The sequence below is a fragment of the Saccostrea cucullata genome, unplaced genomic scaffold, assembly GCF_032062105.1.
Source record: "Saccostrea cucullata isolate Sc308-1 unplaced genomic scaffold, CSIRO_AGI_Scuc_v1 ctg1398, whole genome shotgun sequence".
In the NCBI taxonomy this organism is placed as follows: Eukaryota; Metazoa; Mollusca; class Bivalvia; order Ostreida; family Ostreidae; genus Saccostrea; species Saccostrea cuccullata.
In genome coordinates, this window is record NW_026929212.1 from 50,835 (window position 1) to 71,121 (window position 20,287).

The 20,287-nt window shown below is 32.7% G+C and overlaps 2 protein-coding genes and 1 long non-coding RNA gene across 3 annotated transcripts in view; 2 read left to right on the top strand and 1 right to left on the bottom strand.

Moving 5' to 3' along the window:
• Window positions 1-4,354: 4,354 nt before the first annotated feature.
• LOC134280084 (uncharacterized) lies at window positions 4,355-5,570 on the bottom strand. The gene is made up of 2 exons (XM_062762517.1): window positions 5,120-5,570; window positions 4,355-4,557 (listed from the first exon to the last, which is right to left on the bottom strand). The coding sequence occupies exons 1-2, from the start codon at window positions 5,561-5,563 to the stop codon at window positions 4,528-4,530; spliced, it is 474 nt and encodes a 157-aa protein (XP_062618501.1). The 5' UTR covers window positions 5,564-5,570; the 3' UTR covers window positions 4,355-4,527.
• Window positions 5,571-16,755: 11,185 nt separating this feature from the next.
• Window positions 16,756-18,363, top strand: LOC134280085 (uncharacterized). Its single transcript, XR_009994837.1, has 3 exons — window positions 16,756-17,391; window positions 17,538-17,609; window positions 17,747-18,363. It is a non-coding gene; the product is annotated as an uncharacterized LOC134280085 (long non-coding RNA).
• Window positions 18,364-18,888: 525 nt separating this feature from the next.
• Window positions 18,889-20,287, top strand: part of LOC134280086 (uncharacterized) — a 34,168-nt gene continuing 32,769 nt past the window's right edge. The window contains exon 1 of the mRNA XM_062762518.1: window positions 18,889-19,487. Coding sequence (XP_062618502.1) covers window positions 18,889-19,487 — 599 coding nt within the window. The remainder of the gene's footprint in view (window positions 19,488-20,287) is intronic.

A 20,287-nucleotide genomic window follows, 5' to 3' on the forward strand; every position in this document is an offset into this window, starting at 1 on the left:
TGACTTTCTGATACCGTTATAATGAACTATGGATATAACAAAGAAATTTTATAGGTCCCAGCGACTTCGTTATAAGTGAGTTTTGCTGTACATATTGTACACCCATTAGATTTCTTCTGTATAATTAGAACGTCATTCATTTGTGAAAATCAGCATGATTTATAATTCAATATGTATGTCAATCTCAAATATTGTTTTAACCAGCTTGAAACCGTGTGTTGTAACTATCTAATAAGGGTCTGTCATCTTTATCATAAATGATATGGAAACGGATAAGCATAAGTTTTTTAAAACTTGTTTCCGAATCATTTTTTTATCTTTGTACTTCTTGCCTGTATTCTCTGCTTGTCATGTTCAAATAAAATATGGTTTGAACTTAATGTAAAATGTATCCTATTTCAATAAGATAAGATACACGTGACACGTGTCTTATTATTTGACGACAAGTTCGATTTTACAAAAAGTTATAAAGGTAAAGTGAAACATTAAAATATTTTATGTAGTTGACAAAGAAAAGATGTTTCAATAACTATGAATTGATAAGGGCGGTAAGGAGTAAAAGAGAAAAGACATTAATTTTGTATGTGATATTTTCATAAGCTATTAAATGCAGTTATTTGTTGTGGTTTTTTAAAAGAACATGAAAATAGAAAAAAAAATCGGCGTCAAAGCTATTTTTCTGCATTAATAGAATTAAACATTAATTCTAAATTCAGCTACCGACTTCTTGTAAAGTTATCAAATTTAATGAAAATCCAATGAAATTATCATGCATGTGCTTTATATATTACACTCCTTTCATCAATATTCAACAAGATAATAAGATGATATATATTTTTTTTTAATTCCAAAAAGACTTATCATTTCTCAACGTTACTAGTTAAAATAAACAACATATAGTAAAGTTTTGCTCTTTATATATGAAGTAATTCAATGGATTTTCCACTTTTTTAAATAAAAAAAAACACAATTTGTTTTTTCGAAAATATGTGTGTTACATGATCGAGTTTCGTCACCTTGGGATTGTGTAATATACACATCAATCATATAATGATATTTCATGTTACGTGACAGAAATTACCTGTAAGCAGTGTTTGACACCAAAACATTGTAAACTATGTAATCTTTCAATCATAAAAATATTGATATATATTTTTGAACTTTAAATAAAAACAGACCTTTATGCCTCCTCTACATATGTACGAACATCACTTATTCTTTCATTCTAAAGAAATTCTTTGTCAAATTTGAATTCTTTTAGTTTAACAATGAGCAGCATATAGCAATAACTCGGACAAAACTCCCTTTAGCTGTTTTCTATTGAAAGTTGTGATTTTATACAAATGATTTTGTTACAGAGTCATATAAAACCTTCCGTTCAAAAATAAGACCCGGAAAAGAAATCTTCACTAAAAGACTGACCTCTTGTTATGACAAATATCATGGGTCAATTATTATTTTCTTGTGATATGTGTTCAAGTAAGAAATAAATGTAGATAACGAACCGAATTCAAGTTCAAACGTCAATTAAACAATACAAATCAAGAGCAGAGCAAACCCAGACCTCTTAATCATCAGAGATGGGATCAGTTGCTATGTAGGAGTGAGTATCCCCTGCTGACTGGTAACACATGGCATAAAACAGATAGATGGAAGGAATCATTGGTTGTTCCTTCCAACCTCGTTTTGAGAGAGACACTTATAGATGGTCATATTTAATAAATATGTCCTACAGTTTTGTTTTCTTTTTTTTGTGTTTTTGTTTGTTTTTGTTTTTTGCAGTGAGGGAGATGGATAGTTGGCCTTGATTTATCTACATGTACTTAATCCTTTTATGGACACATCCGGACAAATGGGCTTGATACATGTCTTACAGCTTTTTCGGGAGAAAAAAAGGATAGATGGAGAGAGGATGTACCTTTTGATGTGAAGAAAACATGCAAATAGAATCAGGAAATACATGGCTCTTGTCCTCTAGATTTGGTGAGAAGAAGGCAGACAAATTGGATAAGCACAAAGTATAAATGCCACCATTTATTTAAGGAAAGAATTTAATAACTACAACAATTGCGCTCCGTTATTAGCAGACTTATTTTTAAATTCATATGAAGTATAATTTCTGCAAAGTCTTATGCGTGAAAAGAAGAAAACAATTGTTGTGACCTTCAACTCAACATTTAGATATATCGAAGATGTATTGTCAATTAACAATGGTAATATGCACATCTGTTTCATACTTTGATATTTTACTTGAAAAAGACGGTAATGGAAATCGAACAACCAAGCTATATGATAAACATGATGACTTTAACTTTTTTATCGTCAACTTCCCTTACTTATGCAGCAATATACCTTCATCACCTGCATACGAAATGTATATATATCAGTTGATTCGATACGCAAAAGCCTGAACAATTTCTAAAACGAGGTTTATTATTGACAAGCAAGTTGAAGAAACAAGAATATCAGCCGTTTCGTTTAAAGCCATCATTTGGTAAGTTCTATGGTCGATACAATGACCTTGTCAGCAAATGCAATTTATCCTTGAGTCAATTGTTGACTGACGTTTTTCATACTAATTGTTAGTCCATTATCTATACACTGAATTGACGACGGATTTTTCCGTTATTTCACGATCATGACAAAGAGCACACGGCGGGTGTGACCGGTCGGCGGGGGATGCTCACTCCTACATGGTACCTGATCCCACCTCTGATGTTTCGGATGTCGGTGTTTGCTCTGCTCTTATTTTGTATTGCTTTATGGACTTTGAGATTAAATACTGTTCGTTATCTCAATATCCTACACAAGTGTATACTGTAAAATTTGGATCTGGGGCAGTTTACGCTATATAAAGCGGTTAATAAAAGAGAGAAAACTTCTCCTATCAAAAGTAATTCCATTATAACTTGGTTAGCTATTCAATTCATTTCTTACAATTTCATTTTCCATTATAAAGTATTGAAATTAGGTCATCTTATCTTTAAGTTATCTTTTGGGAATGCCTTCAAATTAAGCAAAATGTAAATGTTACGTAGACAATACAAGTAATACGATTAAGACTATTTTTTATCCAATGAAAAGACTCTTTGCCACCAAAATTTAATAATCAAACAGAAAGATGGACGGATTGATGAAAACAATATACACTGTATATATTAAAATACGCTTATAACAATGTACAAGGGATGTGTGGTATTGTTTCGTTATAAGTGTAATTTGTTATATCCTTTAAGTTTACAATATATTTCAAAATCATGGGGAATACATATCGCTTCCCTGTAAGCCTCAGTGTGTTTTACTGTATGTCAATCGGTTTAGTACAGAGTGAGGGATACGAGACAAAATGCACAATGGCACGTAAATAAAACTTAATCATTATATACACATTGATAACATGCATTGAGTGATACTGCAAGGCAAAAAGACAGTTACACTCAATCACCAACACACGTTACCTATTTATGTCCCTAGATATTCTGTCCGCACGGGCAAGATCCGTGTATGATCAATTTAAAGGGAACCACACTACTGACAGATGTAACATTGGTTTTAACAGTCATGTTCAAAATGAGTCCTTGCTAGGCAATTTTTCTTGATAAAATTTTGTTTTTTCTCTTTGGAATCAGTATCATTAAATACTGTATAAGTGATAGGGTTTTTTTAATAAATGGACGTCTTGTTAGGTACACTGTTCCATGTTACACTCTCCCTTACCAAATGTATCATCACTATTTATGTTATTTGAAAGATGAAGCTCAGTTTGATGTCTGCATGAAGTACCTTGCCCGCCGATCAGCACATTGAAGTCATAATCTCGATTTGTCTTTGAATCACACTATTCTGTATGTTGTTGTGGCAAAACTTTTCAAAGGAAGCAAATCTGTAAGCAGGGCATACACATGGTCCCCTATAGATTCCAGAAGTAGACTCGGGTACTTAGGAGAAGTAAACATCCCCTGATGACCGGTTACACCCGCCGTAAGTTGTAAGATTCAATAAGTAAAGAGCACATTCCATGGAAAAAATTTAGTACAAAAAGAAAAATGTAGCAATTTGTGTAATATTAAAACAAATCAGACAAAATACAACCCAGTGATAGGTTACTTGCTAATAAGGTTATTTTGATGCCTTTAAATATGTGTTTGCTTTTATTGTAAAATATTAGTCTTAAAAAAACAGTTTTAATTTTTTAAACATTTACCCTGAGCAGTGAGCATAGCTTAAGGCTTTTAAGATGGTTACTTAATTATTTTTTTTTTTTTGATAAGACAAAGGATCAAAATAAAGACTTTCTTGTTTAAAGTTTTTTATTAGAATTTTAATTTACAATCTGTATGTTTAAATGGAATCAAAATAACAAAACTTCCATTGTTGACCTACATATACAAATGAAAAGATAACAAATCAGCAAACAATGCTTTGAAGTATTTCAATTTTTTCTTTATATATCTATTTTCGCAGCAGTGATGCCTTAAAGATATCACATAGCGTTCTTTGCGCAGATGTAAAACCTGTTCTTGAAAATTATTGCATGCGATCAGATCTCGACACTTCCTGTAAAAAAAAAGTTTGAATATACAATGTTATTACTGTAAAACGAGAATATTTGGCGTACTACTAACTTTAGCCAATATTTATTTGATTCATCAAGTTAGTATTTGGATTCAGGTTGGCTATTGTACATACCACGTCCGTGTAACATATGTTTCATGCAGAACATATCATATATTACACGTGCGTGTACTGTGTAGTCTAATCTAACTTCTGCATATTACTTATTATTATAATTGTTAACTGTTAATATCAATGTATTACTTATAAGATATTACTTAAAGGTTGTTTGATATATGTTTGTTGATGTCATTATAAAATATAAAACAACTTTTGATGATTACCATTTTACTTAATTTTAGAATATGCAATTCACTCTAACTTGCTAAAAAATCTTTCTGACTGACAGACGTCAGGCGCATCACACATAAGCAAAAATCCTATATTTATTATTAAGTATGTCATTAAAAAACTTTTCATTGAGATTAAGTCGAGCCTTCTTTAACTTGTAGGTCGGCAAGGGTTACATTTTTTGGTATGATCAAAATTAAATTTCTTCAATTACCTGAAGAGTTAGTTTCTCAAGTCTGTGCCTCCCTCCTCCCCCTCCGCCTCCTCTTCTTCTGCTTGATCCGCCAAACCTAAATTTTACCCCAGCACCGACTTCGACACCTCTCCCAGCGTTTCTGCCGAAAGCTGAGAAATCCCAGTTCCCTCTGGATGCACCCACAGTAGCACCCCAACGCCCACCACTATTGATTGATCCCTGGCCCCCAAGATCCCAATTCCCTGTCCTGACTCCTAGTCCACCTTCCCACTTTCCACGAAAATTTGTAGCTCCCCAAGCGGTTAAATCTGGCTTCTGGAATTTAATTATACCTTTTGGAATTTTATCATCGATCCCTGCACCAACGCTTATAGGCAAACCTGGAAGGTCGAACTGCGTTTTTGGTATTTTCGGAGTCTGGGCTTCAGCCAACGACAGTAATGCAAACAAAAGCAGATACATGTAAGTTTCCCCCTGAAATTAGAAGATATCCAATGTCATGTAGATAAATTAGGAGAATTTGGCTTTTGCCAACAAAAAGTTCTCTGCGATGAAAGCAAATCTACGGTATTTAAAAGTAAACTTTTGACGCCGCGCACAGAATTGGGACTGATTTTGTAACATCAAAATATGCTTTTTTGAGTTATTGCCGTTTAAGCGAAAAAACGTCAAAAATTTAAGGCTTAACAAATTAGACAAGACATCTAATTTTTGCTCCTGTTTTCTTAGAAATGTCTTATTTTTAGTGTTTCTTTAAATACAAAATTTTATTCATATGCACATTTTAAAAAATAAGATTTTATCTGTTACAAGTTTTCCCAATAAATAGAGACTACAGCTCATATTGGTGTTATACGCCCGGTTAAATACCTTATATCGTAGTAAAAAAAAAACGACTAGACATCAAAATCGCTCTATTAATCTCTCTTACTTCTTGCTAATAATTTTTTTTGAAATTTTTGACTACTTCTTGATTTGCATATTTCATTTATCAACTTAGTTTTATGAAAATAATCTGTTAAATAGTAAACCATGTTTACCAAACATTCCATCTGTTTGTGTTACTCGTCAAAATTATGGCATATTACGGAATGCTTCCAATATTACGAACCGTCGGAATCGGTCAGTTTATTAAAGAACTATATGCGGTATTAACCAACATTTGCCCCCCAAAATCAAACTTTGATGGAGTAATATTTAATTAAGTCCTTAAACAGGGAAGTATATGCTGACTTCAAAGCACTGAATAATTTCATAAGTAATGACGTCATATGTACGTAATGACGTCACAAATATGACGTAAATTTCAGTTTTTTATGAATTTTGCAGAAAATGTACATATTTCGTCGATATTTAAAATAAAAGTCACCGAGCGCATGTGTGTTCAGGATAAATATTTTGATATAATGTGTAGAATGATAATATCAATGAAATATGTCAATATTGTTCCTGAACACACATGCGCTCTATAAATTTTAAAGCTTAAATTGTTGAAATTTTGTCCATTTTGTCCTCTTTCTGAAAAAGGATATAAAATCGGACTAGTTTGTGACGTCATAAAAACAGAAATTGTGAATACACTGCTCTGGAACTATAATATTTTCTGTTAACTTATATTTCTCGTACAATTTATTGAATTCAGCACATATCAGGAAGTTTTCAAAATTTGACTTTTGTGGGGGCAAACATATGCAATATACCGCATATAGTTCTTTGAAATTAATTAATAAATTTTGTGTAACAGTATCACAGGAAGTTATAGAAGCTTGGTACAAATTTCCTGAAAAATCTATGTAGCCAAAAAGATAAAATGACCAAAAAATACTCAGGCCCATCGTTTACAGAGTTATATATTACGCAATTTCAAGCCCCAATACTATGCACGACGTATTTTCTATTTTTTTTTTTTTTTTTTTTTTTTTTTTTATAAAATTAGCTATTAAGAAGAGCAGAAATACATCTTCAAAAATCTTGTCTTTTAATGTACATCCAGAGCGCAAACTATTTTCATAATTATGATTTAAAAAAACATGCAAAATATAATTCGTGTCCTTTTAGTTTAAAAGCCCAACAGTTTTGCTTTGTAAGTGTTAACATAGTAATATTCAGTGGACCTTATCATGCTTAAAGATTTTTTTTCTAGGCCAGTTGCTGTTGTAATTATAGCTACATGTATAATATTGTTCTTTCTGAAATATTTCATTTTATCAAATAAAATCTGCAAAATGTATTTATGATTTTATTTGATAAAATGAAATACGTCAGAAAGAACTTTTCATTCGTGTTTCTAAGTCCCATGAAGCAAGACTGGACTAACATGACTAAAGATGGAAAATTAACGAAATTAAAAATGCATATCAATTAATTTCAAAATGAATCTAACAACTTTAAAAAATTCATGGTCACCATGGACGAATATTTTTGAGTTATAAACATTTATAAAGACACCAGCAATAATTATTTTTCAAATGGAATACATGATGTCCCAAAACATATGTTACACTTTTAAACCGTTATAAAAAGTTTATGCCTCGAGATACAGTAATGAAATTTAAAATATATGATGAAATTGTTATGCATTTTTTGTAAAGCATACATTTGTCACATCATCAACGTTTCTTTCTTTAGAATAACACACATGTCATCTTACAACAAGTTCCAAATGACGTCTTTTTGAGGGAAAAAAAACATGACTGTTTGAATATGATTCCTGAAGTTTTTATTTGCCAGGCTTTAAATGTAACATTCTAACAGTTCAGAAGTTTGAAATAGGGTTTCATCAAACAATAGAATTTAAGATTCTCTTGAACAATATCGTTAATATGGAAGTAGTCTTCCAATATTATTTTTTCACTCTATTATAATAGTAGAAAACCATGCATCTGATAAATTTTCAGAGTAGAGTCTAATTAAAATCCAATGTGCAAAGTCAAACGACTTCTGATTTCTGTCTCTTTCATTTGCTGCATTACACTTACATAATGTATCTTGTAAGGAATCGATTTTGAAATCAAATTTGGGTAATTTTTGAACACTAGATTTACCAAAGTTGCTATCTTGTTCATACAGGACCAGTCTAAGGGATTTTTGTAAAGTTTCATTAATAGTTCTATCAATGGTATTAATGATCCCTTTGGTTTGGACTTTTGTTGATCTTCTAATGTAATATCAGAATTAAGTCAAGAGTCATTTATGGTGCCTTTGATTTCAAAATTTTTCACAAATCTGTAAGTTAGTATTTCGCTGAGCACTTTTATTACAGGATGTTGTTTTCTCATGGTACCAATTACTAAAGTAGGAATTTTAGATCGATAGTAAAGGTTCATATTAAAAATATGATGACGTCATTAGGACATCATAATTGCCCGACTCTTTCACAGAATTGCTCGAAAGTTTGTCAGATAAAATGTATGCTAATACATTATATGTTGACAAAATATCTTTGTAAAAGCTTTTGGTTTAATAAAGTTATAGATGATTGAAAGTGTAACATATGTTTTGGGACACCCTGTACGTGTATCTCATTGATAAATAATACATGCAATTCCTATTGATTTTTCACCCTAAATATCGTAGGGAATACGCTCGTTAAACTTTGTACATAAATCTAGTGTAATTTGAAATTATCTTCACTAGAAAACAATTTTTAAAAAAGTCGTCCGTTTTGGTCGTAGTCTGAGAAGAATTATGATAGTCAAGTGGCCATGGTCATCGGGGCATATAGAGGCCAATTAATAATGTTATAATGTTAATTTGCATGTGGCTTCACAACTGAAGGTTTGATTGCCTGTCTAACAAGAATGAATAAAACTAAACACATAAGAATAAGTCTTTTTCACATAAATTCAAAATAAATTTTGAAAGTTTTTATGAAGACTTGCCATTTCTTCAATGTAACGGAAAAAAATGATTGTTTACGGTAGAGTATTCCTGATATACATTGTTGCAATGGATTTTCCGTTTGCACTATTTTTTTAGAAATGATATTCATAGCACAAAAAAGTGGTGTCGCGTAATACGGAGGATGATTACCTTTAGGTTATTAGAAATTTACATTAATCATTTGATATTCGCTCTATTCAGGGAGAAATAACATCAGCTGCACTCGTGTGCAACATTTTGTAAGCTTTAATAATAAAAACGTATTGCCTTTTACTATGAAAATTTCTGAATTACTTATAAGTAGTTTTTATGCCCGGGATCACATGAGCCGAAGGCTCAATTGATATAGTTATGAATTAATGAAAAATTAATGGTATCTTTTTAAAAATTTTGTTCTAAAGAATCATTGGGCCAGGAAAGATAAAACTCATGTAGAAGCATTCTTAGGTAGTGTAAATTCAAGTTTGTTCAAATCATGACCCCCAGGGGTAAGGCGGGGCCACAATGGCTGATCAAAGTCTTACATAGGAATATATACTAGGAAAAATCTTTTAAAAATCTTCTTTTTCCAGAACCATTGAGCCAAGAAGGATGAAATAAAACTATTTGAGAAAATGTTACATGCATGAATTCAATTGATTTAATAACATAAAAACACCCATAAACGATTTTCATCAGCTCATAAAACCAGAAGTACTCAATACTTTTGAGTTTCAATGAACCTTGGAATATATGTTAATTAATTCCATATAAACAATGTAAGTCTTCGGAAATTCCGAAGGTTTTTTGAAGTTTTTGTTTTATCATCCCCCCTTCTCTCAAATTTGAAACCTTATATCTCAAAAACGGTATTAGATAGAGAAATATCTATGCTTACAATTTTGTACAACATGTTAAGATACATCTAATTGTAAAAAGTAAGCAAGATATTGCGTTTCATTCAATTTTTTAGTATTTTCCTTGTCAAAACCGGAAGTACCAGAACCAGAAGTTAAAACCTTACTTATGCGTGTCAGTACCAATTGCTATAAGCCTATGCAATCAAAATTTTAATATCTTTAACCGTATCCAAAAAATCCTTAACAAAACTTTGTTGAAAATAATGAGAATTAAAAAGACAAAAACAATAGGTCTTTTCGACCGAAAGTACTAGTTAGTTTTGAGTGACGACTCAATCTAATAATGATCCTTTTATCTCACCATAAGTTTTTTAAGATTCTTCTGTTTTGTAGGGTCACTATTGTAATGCTGCATTTTGGTTTATTTATGGACATCGACAAATAACCACTTTCTACGCGTGAAACACCGATTCAAAATTTCCGAACACAATGAAAAACAGAACTTTACGGAAAAAGCTTGACAGTGTGCAAAGTTGTGATCATCAATTTTTGGACATTAGGTCTGACTTGTGATACATGCTATAATGATACATGTAATCCCAGTGATATATAATTTTTTTTTTGGCTGATATTTTATAGGTATGCATTGGTATAAACATTTTTTATTGTATAATACAGATATAGTGTACTTGTTTATTTCTCATTTGTAGAAACATTTTTTTAGATATATTTATTACTTACATTAGATTCAAATGTTTTTCTGACTCGAGTTATATGCTTTACTCTTCATTGGTTTTTTTTTTTTCTACATTAGGCCTCAATTTGAGTTTCCAAAGAGTGCATAGGAAGGATTGTAGTCATAATGCATATTTTTTATTGCTAAAATTAAAATATGTCAAACGGACAGCATGGTCATGTTTATTAGAAAAATTGGATTTATAGGAATCAGTAATTACCTTAAAAAAATGTAAAACTTTGTATTTTAAGTTAAGTACATGTATAAAATTGGCATTTAAGGTCAGACAACACGTTCCTCAATTTTAGATAACTTTTTCCAGGAATTTGTTAATGGTTTACAACTACTTTGACAAGCTTTCTTGCAAAAAATTAGGATACCTTACCAGGCATTTCTGCAAAATACTAGAGTATGCAATTTCCTATATAATCTTCTTGAAAATACACTTGAATTGCTGATATAAAAATAAATGCATCTACAGCACAGCGAAATTCACTATAATAGAACTATATCTCCGCCGGGGCGGGGCTTTGAACTCACGACCTCTAGAAACTACAAGCTTCTGGCAGTGAGCGGCCACGGTTCTAGACATATAACCAAGTCAAGTAAATTTTGATCATTTTTAAAGTAATTATAAAATTAATATTTTTTATTGGAACTCTTTATTATGAGGAGATACAAAAAAGATTCTCGAGGAATGTCTCGTCTTACCTTAAAAATTATTATTTTTGTTAAGCTGATAGGGAAATTCTTTAGGCAAAACTGACACTTAGTTCATGTTGACATTTGTCAGCAGATAGATAATGTTATCCCCTGATAAAGGGAGGCCTAGGAATTTAATTTTTGCTATACCTAAGTGTGTTTTTGGCCTTTTTTTTAGTATAACCAAACTTGTCAGATTGTTTATATAGTCTTTAACATAAATTCCTTAAGGTGATGTTTTGTTTTTTTAAAATCTGGCATGTTGGCTTATTTATTTAGGTACAACAAAGAAACCTTTTTCGCATCCTTTATGCTACAACATGTAGCATTGGTCTCTGTATGGGTATGCTCCTAACTCTGGCTTGCCAAAATTCCTTCTTTAATTATTTCTTAAATAATTTTATTCTAAACTTAAATAAACTGTAATTTTCAAGGTTCCTAGTTTGTGACTTCTAGCATTAGGAAGAATCCGAGATAAATATTTATTATGGATCTTGTACATAATAGTAAGTTTAGACATTCTTCTTTTGTCAAAAAAAGTTTCCCAGGCTGTTTCACAATTGAGTGATGTTTTCGAAGCAGTAGTTGATAAATCTGTACCAAAGTGGACAGCATATAACTGAACCTTCTCTAGTTTTTCAATTTCATATTGGCTACAACCATCCAAAACAAATGAGGCATATTCGAGAATAGGCCTTACAAAAGTAATGTACATTTTGGAAGGAGTATTTTTTCTAAGGTTAAAAATTTTATTTTTTCAAAAGACGTAATTTTATAGTGCTTTATTTATTATAATGTTAATGTGCTCTGACAATTTAAGATCACTTGCTAAATGTAGACCAAAGTGTCAGATATATTCTGATTCACAATGTTGAAAAAATATTTCTGGTACATGTAATTCTTAACTTGAATTTGTGTTAAAAAAGACAGCCTTAGATTTGATAGGATTAAATTTTTATAACCATCGACTAAATCACTGTTCCAAACTATATAAATCATGATTGGTATTGAAGTAAAAACATGCAGTGCATATTGGATACAAAATTTTTCATCAGCAAAAAGTATACAAAAAGATAACATTTTGTTTGAGACATCATTTACAATCAATATCAAAAAGATCAAGGGTCCTAACAGTGAAGCTAGGGGCACACCCAATACTATATAAGTAGTAGATGACAAAAAATCTACACGATCGAGTTCTAATCAGTATCAGTAGATCAAAGCCTTCAGTAACCCCCCCCCCCCCGAAAAAAAGTCCGACCCGCTCTGCAGGACATAATCATGATGATGTCAGACCCAAGTTCCCTTTATATAAACAAGCTAATATTTTAAATTGAAATCTGCATTTTTCAGCCTACCATTATGATCCATTAGTACGTGTATCTGGTTTTCCATCAGGTTGTCATTCTTTTTATAACCAAAATATATAAAGGAGTTGAACAGGTTCAATAGATGGGTATGTTAATGTTATAGAAGGCGGGTGAGAGCGACTAGAGATTGAGTCAAAATAATATTGCTTACAAACACATGATTTGTACTCTTTGTTTCCATTTATGTAATTATTTCAAATACCCTCCCATGAGAGGCTTAATTCTCTGAGATTTAACTATTACAGACACAGTGAGGTATTGTTACGTTATATTTTATAGAACTAAGGTCATCATATTGTACGATTGTGATGGAAAATTAATAAAAAGTTCAGTGGAGGTTTGAATTTTATCAAATCATATTTAATTTGTCTTTTTTTTCAAATCACTCTTCTGTACCTCAAAATCAAATATTAATGCAAAATATTCATTAAAGTTTAAATTACAACAGGGTTGCTAACCACTTGCCAGTATTTGCAGTACTATAATTGATATTGTTTTAGCGGGGAACCAGCTTATAAAACTATGATTTATACGAATACAGAAACTTTATTAATCCGTTTGAATATTTTCAATGTGTTTATGAATAAATCTCCTTAGAAAACAATGCTTCCAAATACATTACAATTTATCAATTTTTGTCCGGTACTATATGTCTTGTCAGCGGTGATGATTTGTGTTTAATTAAAAATTAATCCAAACCGTTTTGCCAGATTAACTGCATAGGAGATTATATAAAAATCAACTCCCAAATATCACCAAGATATTTAACACCATTTTGATACCATTGTATGAAGAGAAAAACACTGTACACATACATACATTTCACATATTTTTCGCGTGTAAAGTGTGTTGAAAGCTACGTCAGTTATACATGTAATTCTGTATTACACACAGGGTACTCAAATTGACGAGTTTTATTATGACGTCACAAACGTTGAACGCTGTAAACTGCAACGTCACAAGCGAAGTTCACGCTTGTGGCTGTAACTGTGGCTCTTCCATTAATATGAACTTACCCTTAGGATAAGATAGGAATTTTAGGGTATAAATCACATTTGCAGACAGGGCATGAAGTTTAAAAAATGTAAATATATTAAGCATTAAGTCATGATTTTTTTAAGTCTGCAGTCTCATAACTGCAGCGATGTGTGCATACAAATTTTCATAACGCGCTAGCGCGCGTTACACAATTTGTATGCACACACCGCTGCAGTTATGAGACTGTATACTTAAAAAAAATCATGATTCAATTAAGCATTGAATCAATATTTTTTTTGAAAGATGTGGTCTTATAATTGCAACGGCGTGTGCATACAAATTGAGTAACGCGCGCTAGCGCGTTATGAAAATTTATATGCACACATCGCTGCAGTTATGAGACTGCAGACTAAAAAAAAATAATGATTCAATGCTTATATTTAGGTTTTTAAACATTTTTTCCTTCCCGCAAATACGATTTGTTTTTAAAAAGCTCTGATCATGACTTATTCAACGAGTAATGCGAAATTAGCGGAAGAGCCATTGGAACAGCCGAATTATGCTGACAAAAATATTGACAGCGTTTTAAATTCTAATAACACAATTTTATTTTTCTTTCTGTGATTTAATGAATTTCCTTTTGGTACACTAAGAAATTAATCAAATGAGTTCATTTAACGGTCAAAATATATTTACATCAATAAAATACATGACTGTATTAATCAGCGTAAGTATAATATTATTTAGGCCGTGATCCGGTTTGAAGTCGCGAGAAGAGTCAGTTCACGTTCTTCGAGAAATACTGAAGGAATACTGAATGTATTCCTACGCACCAGATTTGGTGATTGGGTCTTCTGTGTTATGCGTAAATATCACTCAAATCAACCAATGCAATTTAATAGAGGGAAAGAAAGTGAATGTAAATATTGCTATATTGAATTAAACCATACTGAAGTATTATAGAAGTTGTTTTTCACATACATTTTATTTTCAGTATTCTTCATGACATGGCATGGGGTAAAAACATCATACCAAAAATCATTATTTTAGGTATCAAAATATCTGTGATAAATGCATCCCATAAATCAAGTATTTTAAACTGTTTACAATGTCCGACCATTAATTTCTAAGAATACATTTATAGGCATGGCCTAATTGTTGTATTTTGTTAGTTTCTTAATCCAAGGGCACTTAAATGATTTTATAACAAGAAGTTATATTTACAGTACTTACTTTCGTTTGTATGGAATTTATTGTACAGAGAGGCGTGGCAGTCGAGTCGCGCAGCGACGAGACAGCCACGCCTCTCTGTATAATAAATTCCTTACAAACGAAAGAAAGTGTCTGTAAATGTCTTGTGTCATGGTCATTTGCATAGTCACTCCCTCGACATCAAACTGCACGCGACATTACGTCACAGGCCTAGGTCCATCGTAGACGGTTCAAACAAATCAGAGAGTTCGAAGGAGATGGTTGCATTGGAAAGTCAAGCGATGTTAATAGAGTGTGCAATTGTATTTGATGGATTAATTTAAGCAGTATGAATACAGTATTTCAAAAAACCATAAGTTACTGGAAACCTGGATCCGTCCGCAAAATGATCCGCTTCATTACTGTTACCACGGATATGGTTGCATGTCCGGAGGAAATCCGAATGGAGTACGGTAGCCACAGGTGTCAAAATTATGGAATGCATTGTGAAAAAGTCTGAATGCAATACTTGTATATTATACGAACATGTATCAGTGTGCATGTAACTCAAGGAACCCAGGAAACAGGTACTTTTAAGAAAATCGTCTAACTGTGCGTGTTTTCAATATTGTCAGATTTAAATTATCTTGTTTTCATTTGAATATACATGTTTTTCGTGAAATTCTGTGTATTGTTTTCATTTTTTGTTTAAAACAGTTAACTAATGAGTTTACATGTACTAGTATTTCTCTTGAAAATGGTTTTCACGTAATTCAGGGAAAGGGCCGATTACATTAAAAAGTAATTAATCAAATTACAATTACTTTCATCAATTGAAATCAAATTGACTTTCTCTTCAATTAAATTACAGGCTTTATAAATCATGTAATTAATTGCTTTATAATTACTTTACAAAAACTGTAATTAATTAATTACATTCAAGTACAATTACTTTTTTGTTCAATTACCCCATCCCTGTCACGTATGCATTTATAGAGTGAAGTGGGGGGGGGTTGATTCTGTGGGATTTCTCATGTTTCCTCTAGATATTGTGTATAACATAAGCTTACAGAAATTGAAGAAAAAAATATTTAAAAACCATCGAATTCTGTCGGAAGTTATTGTACGGTAAATTGGAAGTTATTGTACGGCTAAGCTCCGCCCCCTAGAAGTTATAGTACGTTGGAATTCAGCCAAAGGTTTTCTATCTGATTTAAAGTATGGCCAACATCAAAAGAAAAAGTACCGCACCATGACACAATGTCTATATTGACCATTTTAAGCCCCTAGACAAGAAGTTTTGAGATATACAACAACTCTTTTAACCTTATCACATTTTGATTTTCATATACATGGTGATTCAAATAAGTCTTTACACAGTGAAGTCATTTTTTCATATTTTGGTGTAAGAAGAGAAATAAATAAATGATTCAGTTTTGGCAAAATGAGAGTTTTTACAATTGTAACATTATAACCCGGCAGATTTTTGTGAGCATTCGTCTATTCCATTGTTGATTCCCAGATAGCATGACTCCGTTGGGCCAACGTTGGTTTTTGGTTGTATGGTTGGTGGAGTGTTGGCGTTGGGGAACAGATGTAGGCCCAACGTTGGTCCAACGTTCATTTATGTTGGCATGAAAGCTAAACCAACGGTGTTGGACATGTGATATTGGCCCAACGTTGGTCCAACGTTCATTTACGTTGGCATGAAAGCTAAACCAACGGTGTTGGGCATGTGATATTGGCCCAACGTTGGTCCAACGTTCATTTACGTTGGCATGAAAACTAAACTAACGGTGTTGGGCATGTGATGTTGGCCCAATATTGGCCCATTGTAGTTACATGTTGACAAGAAACATAGCGATTTGGTGTTGGACATTAAGATGTTGGCTCAACATAGGTCCAACCGAGTAAATGTTGATATGGATTAAGACCATTGTGTGTTAAATATGAAATGTTGGCCCAACGTAGGTCTAACTGAGTACACGTTAGTGGCAAAACATTGCCACTTATTGTTGGTTATTCAATGTTGGCCCAACGTTGGCCCAGCTTAATAAATGTTGACAATATAATGATGCATTGCTTTGTGTTGGGCGTGCTTGACTGAACTTGAGTTGGTCCAATAGTAGGAATACTGGGATTACTAGTACATGTACAGGTAGCCTGTAATGTTTGAGATGAAATGCTGGTCCAACGTTGGCCCAATGTTGCGATAAGTATTCATCAATTTAGATTTATCTATTGTAAATCGATGGTAATGTAATAAGCAACTCATTATAAACATGTGATCTATATTATATATTGAATGGAAATTATGAGATAATCCTTAAAAGTCTGTGAAATACATATAGTAATTTTATATCTTGGTAGATTCTATATTTAGCATCATTGAATCAAATTTAAAGTGCTGTGTTTTGCAAGTTTTGGGCTCCAAAATAAATAGGTCACTGGTGAAATTCACTGGCTCGGCAGGTGACTCATAGGTCTCCAAGGAAACCGTCATCTTTAAATCAGTTTTTTTAACCGCGCACTTTAACAATTCAAAGCGTATGTGTCTGTTTAAGTGGAAGCAAGAATTTTAATCCTTTCAATGTAAGTATAGCTTTTGTTTTTGTTATTGAAATTATTAATAATGTGAAATACACAACATTGTAATCGCCTGCATGTAGGCTTTCAAATTATTGGTACCAGGTAGCTGATTAAACAATTGTAATTGATGACGACCTTAACTTTTATAGGAATTGGCCGGCTTGAACAGAGCAGATATGTCCGGATCTGTAAGTGAACGCAAGAATGTTAACCAGTGAAATGTAAGTAACTATTTTGTATTTGTTATTAATAATTACTAATGTGAAATTCAATTTTAAGGATTGCTTTAAAAATATGTGTGATGCTGATGAACATTTGAAAATACTATTTTAATTGATGACAATCTTAACGTTTGCAGGAATTGCCGGGATGGAAAAACCCTCTTCACTCTGAGGCTATTGATGTGGCATTTCTGTATATGGAAGGGACTGATTTATATGTGTGGGAAACATGGATTCTAAGAACAGATAAACAACAGAAAAAGTGATAAATGGTGCAAATATGACCTTTCAAAACTCTACAGTTAGAACTTGAAGACTCTTATATCAAAGTGATATTTAGTAGTGGACATAGTGATGTGGAGTGTACTTGAGAAAAATTGAACTTTCTACCTCTTCCCTCTTTCAGTTACATTCCATGGAATACTTTAATGAAAGTGAAAGTGGCAAAGAATATATTGTGATACATTTTAGGAGGAAAAAAGTATTTGACCAAACATGGTGAAATTAATTGTGTCGTATAATCTGGGAAATAAAAATTACAGAATTTAATTAATTTTGTAAGACATTTGTATTGAGGAATAATTGTGTCATTGAAATTTCAAGAAACAGCTTTGTATCAACGTTGAACCAACGTAATAACTATATTTTGAACTGAGGTCCAATGTAGGGCCAACGTTACAAAATATTTGGTTAGCATCCGTACGTTGGAATAGCGTTGTACCAACGTTGGCATTTCAACAAAAGCGTTGTACCAACGTTGGACCAACGTCGGACGAACGTCATGATTATATTTTGAACTGAGGTCCAACGTTGGGCCAACGTTAAAAAAATATTGCGTTGGCGTTGGTATGTTGGAATAACGTTGTACCAACGTTGACAAATGAACAAACAGTATCGTACCAACATTGGCCCAACATGTTGGGCCAACGGCGCGCCAATGAGCAGTAAGACATTGGGCCAACGTAAAACTGCCAACATTGGCCCAACATAACCGACATTGTTGGGCCAACGTTGGGCCAATGTCCTCATGCTATCTGGGTTGATTTGGTTTATAGAATGATATTATAATCTAATTCAATAACGTTTTCTATCTTTACTGAAAAATGAATTCCAAGCCAAAAAAAAAAAAAAGAAAACAAACAAAACCAAAACAATTAAACAAACCAAACAAACAGACCATTATTTTTTTTCCGTTTTGGTAATATACCAACGTACGAACGTTATAGGTCGACTCGTTTATAGTAAGACTTAACTTCAACCCAAAACGCCGCTCGCTAGCATGGCAGATTCCGATTCAGACAAAACGGTTAGCGTCTCCGATGCAGACAGTGAAGTAGTATATGATGAAGCAAACAAAAAACGACGGTTGTCAGACTCTTCTGTGTCCCCTGATCGTAAACGATTTTGTTCTGTCAGTGAGAGTACGCCTGGGAGCTTTGACCAAGATGAAGATGGAACTCCTCCAAAGTCCTGCGGAACTGACATAATTTCAACAGAATCTGAGGATTCGCAGTCAATTCACGGAAAGTGCTTAACCAAAATTGCTTCACTCGACCTTCCACTAAGACTGAGTAAATGGGAAAGAAAGCACATCGAAAACCTTAATATATCAATTGTGCATGTTCCTGATACGAAACCTCTTGATCTTATTCAATGCGGGGAAACTGAGAACAACGAGGAGACTGAAAAAATCAACGAGTTAAAGAAGTACGTCCAAAAGAGTCCTATAATGGCTCATTTAAGATCCCTTGACCATTTGTACACGTCCTTTTCAGAGCTGTCATCAGAAAGCTTATGGGAGATGGCTCCAAATGATGATGAAAAAATATCAATGATCCCAACATGGATACCAGAAAACCATATGATATGGTTTTACAGGTAAATCTCAAACATATTTTACCCACTCAGAGTTCTTGAAATCTTATTTCTGCTGTCAGTCATTTGGACTGACTACCATCTGAAGTTTTCAGTCTAGACCACAGGTGCTTGAGGACAGGGCCCCCACCCCCCCCCCCCCCCACCCCCCTTCGATATAGACCCTTGGGCTTTTTCAATTTTTTTCTCATAAAAAATCTGTCATTGCCATATTTGTGATAAGATCGATACCAGCAAATCGAAAAATTACCTAAAACAAACATTTTATTAAATCTACCCTACGTTCTTTATATAAACATGATAAAATTCAACAAGGTTGCCAACTCCATAAAAAGCTTATTGAACGGAAGTAATAAGGAGGGGACTAATTCCCGATGTTCCCCATATACCCAAATATACGTGTAAAATATCAACAATAGATATTTTCTTGTTTTTTGTACGAATTCTTCATCAAAATTTTATTTTCAAACATTTTGTAGATTTACACTAATATTTAATGAAAAGAAGATATTTTTATAAATTGCATTTTTAAAAGGGCATAACTCTCACATGCAAATTGGGTATTTGAAAAATAATAAGAGACATTTCAATTGCATCAGCGGTTTAGAACTCTATTCTCCCAATCATGCCAATACATTTGAAAGACATTTTTTAAAGTGTATAATATCAACCAAATTTCTCCAAAAGTTTTCTTCAAAACAGTGTCTCAGACTTTCTGCAGAACTGTGTATTTTGGTAAAAAGTCGTCTCCTCGTCACTTCCGTTCACAAAGCAAAAACGCTGACTGTAGCCTGACATCCTTT

Bases quoted from the DNA above. Each gene is read 5' to 3' on its own strand.
- LOC134280084 (XM_062762517.1), bottom strand. From the start codon at position 5,563: ATGTATCTGCTTTTGTTTGCATTACTGTCGTTGGCTGAAGCCCAGACT. The intron at 4,558-5,119 runs GTAATTGAAGAA...TTTTTTTTACAG, and splicing joins TTGAGAAACTAACTCTTCAG to GAAGTGTCGAGATCTGATCG.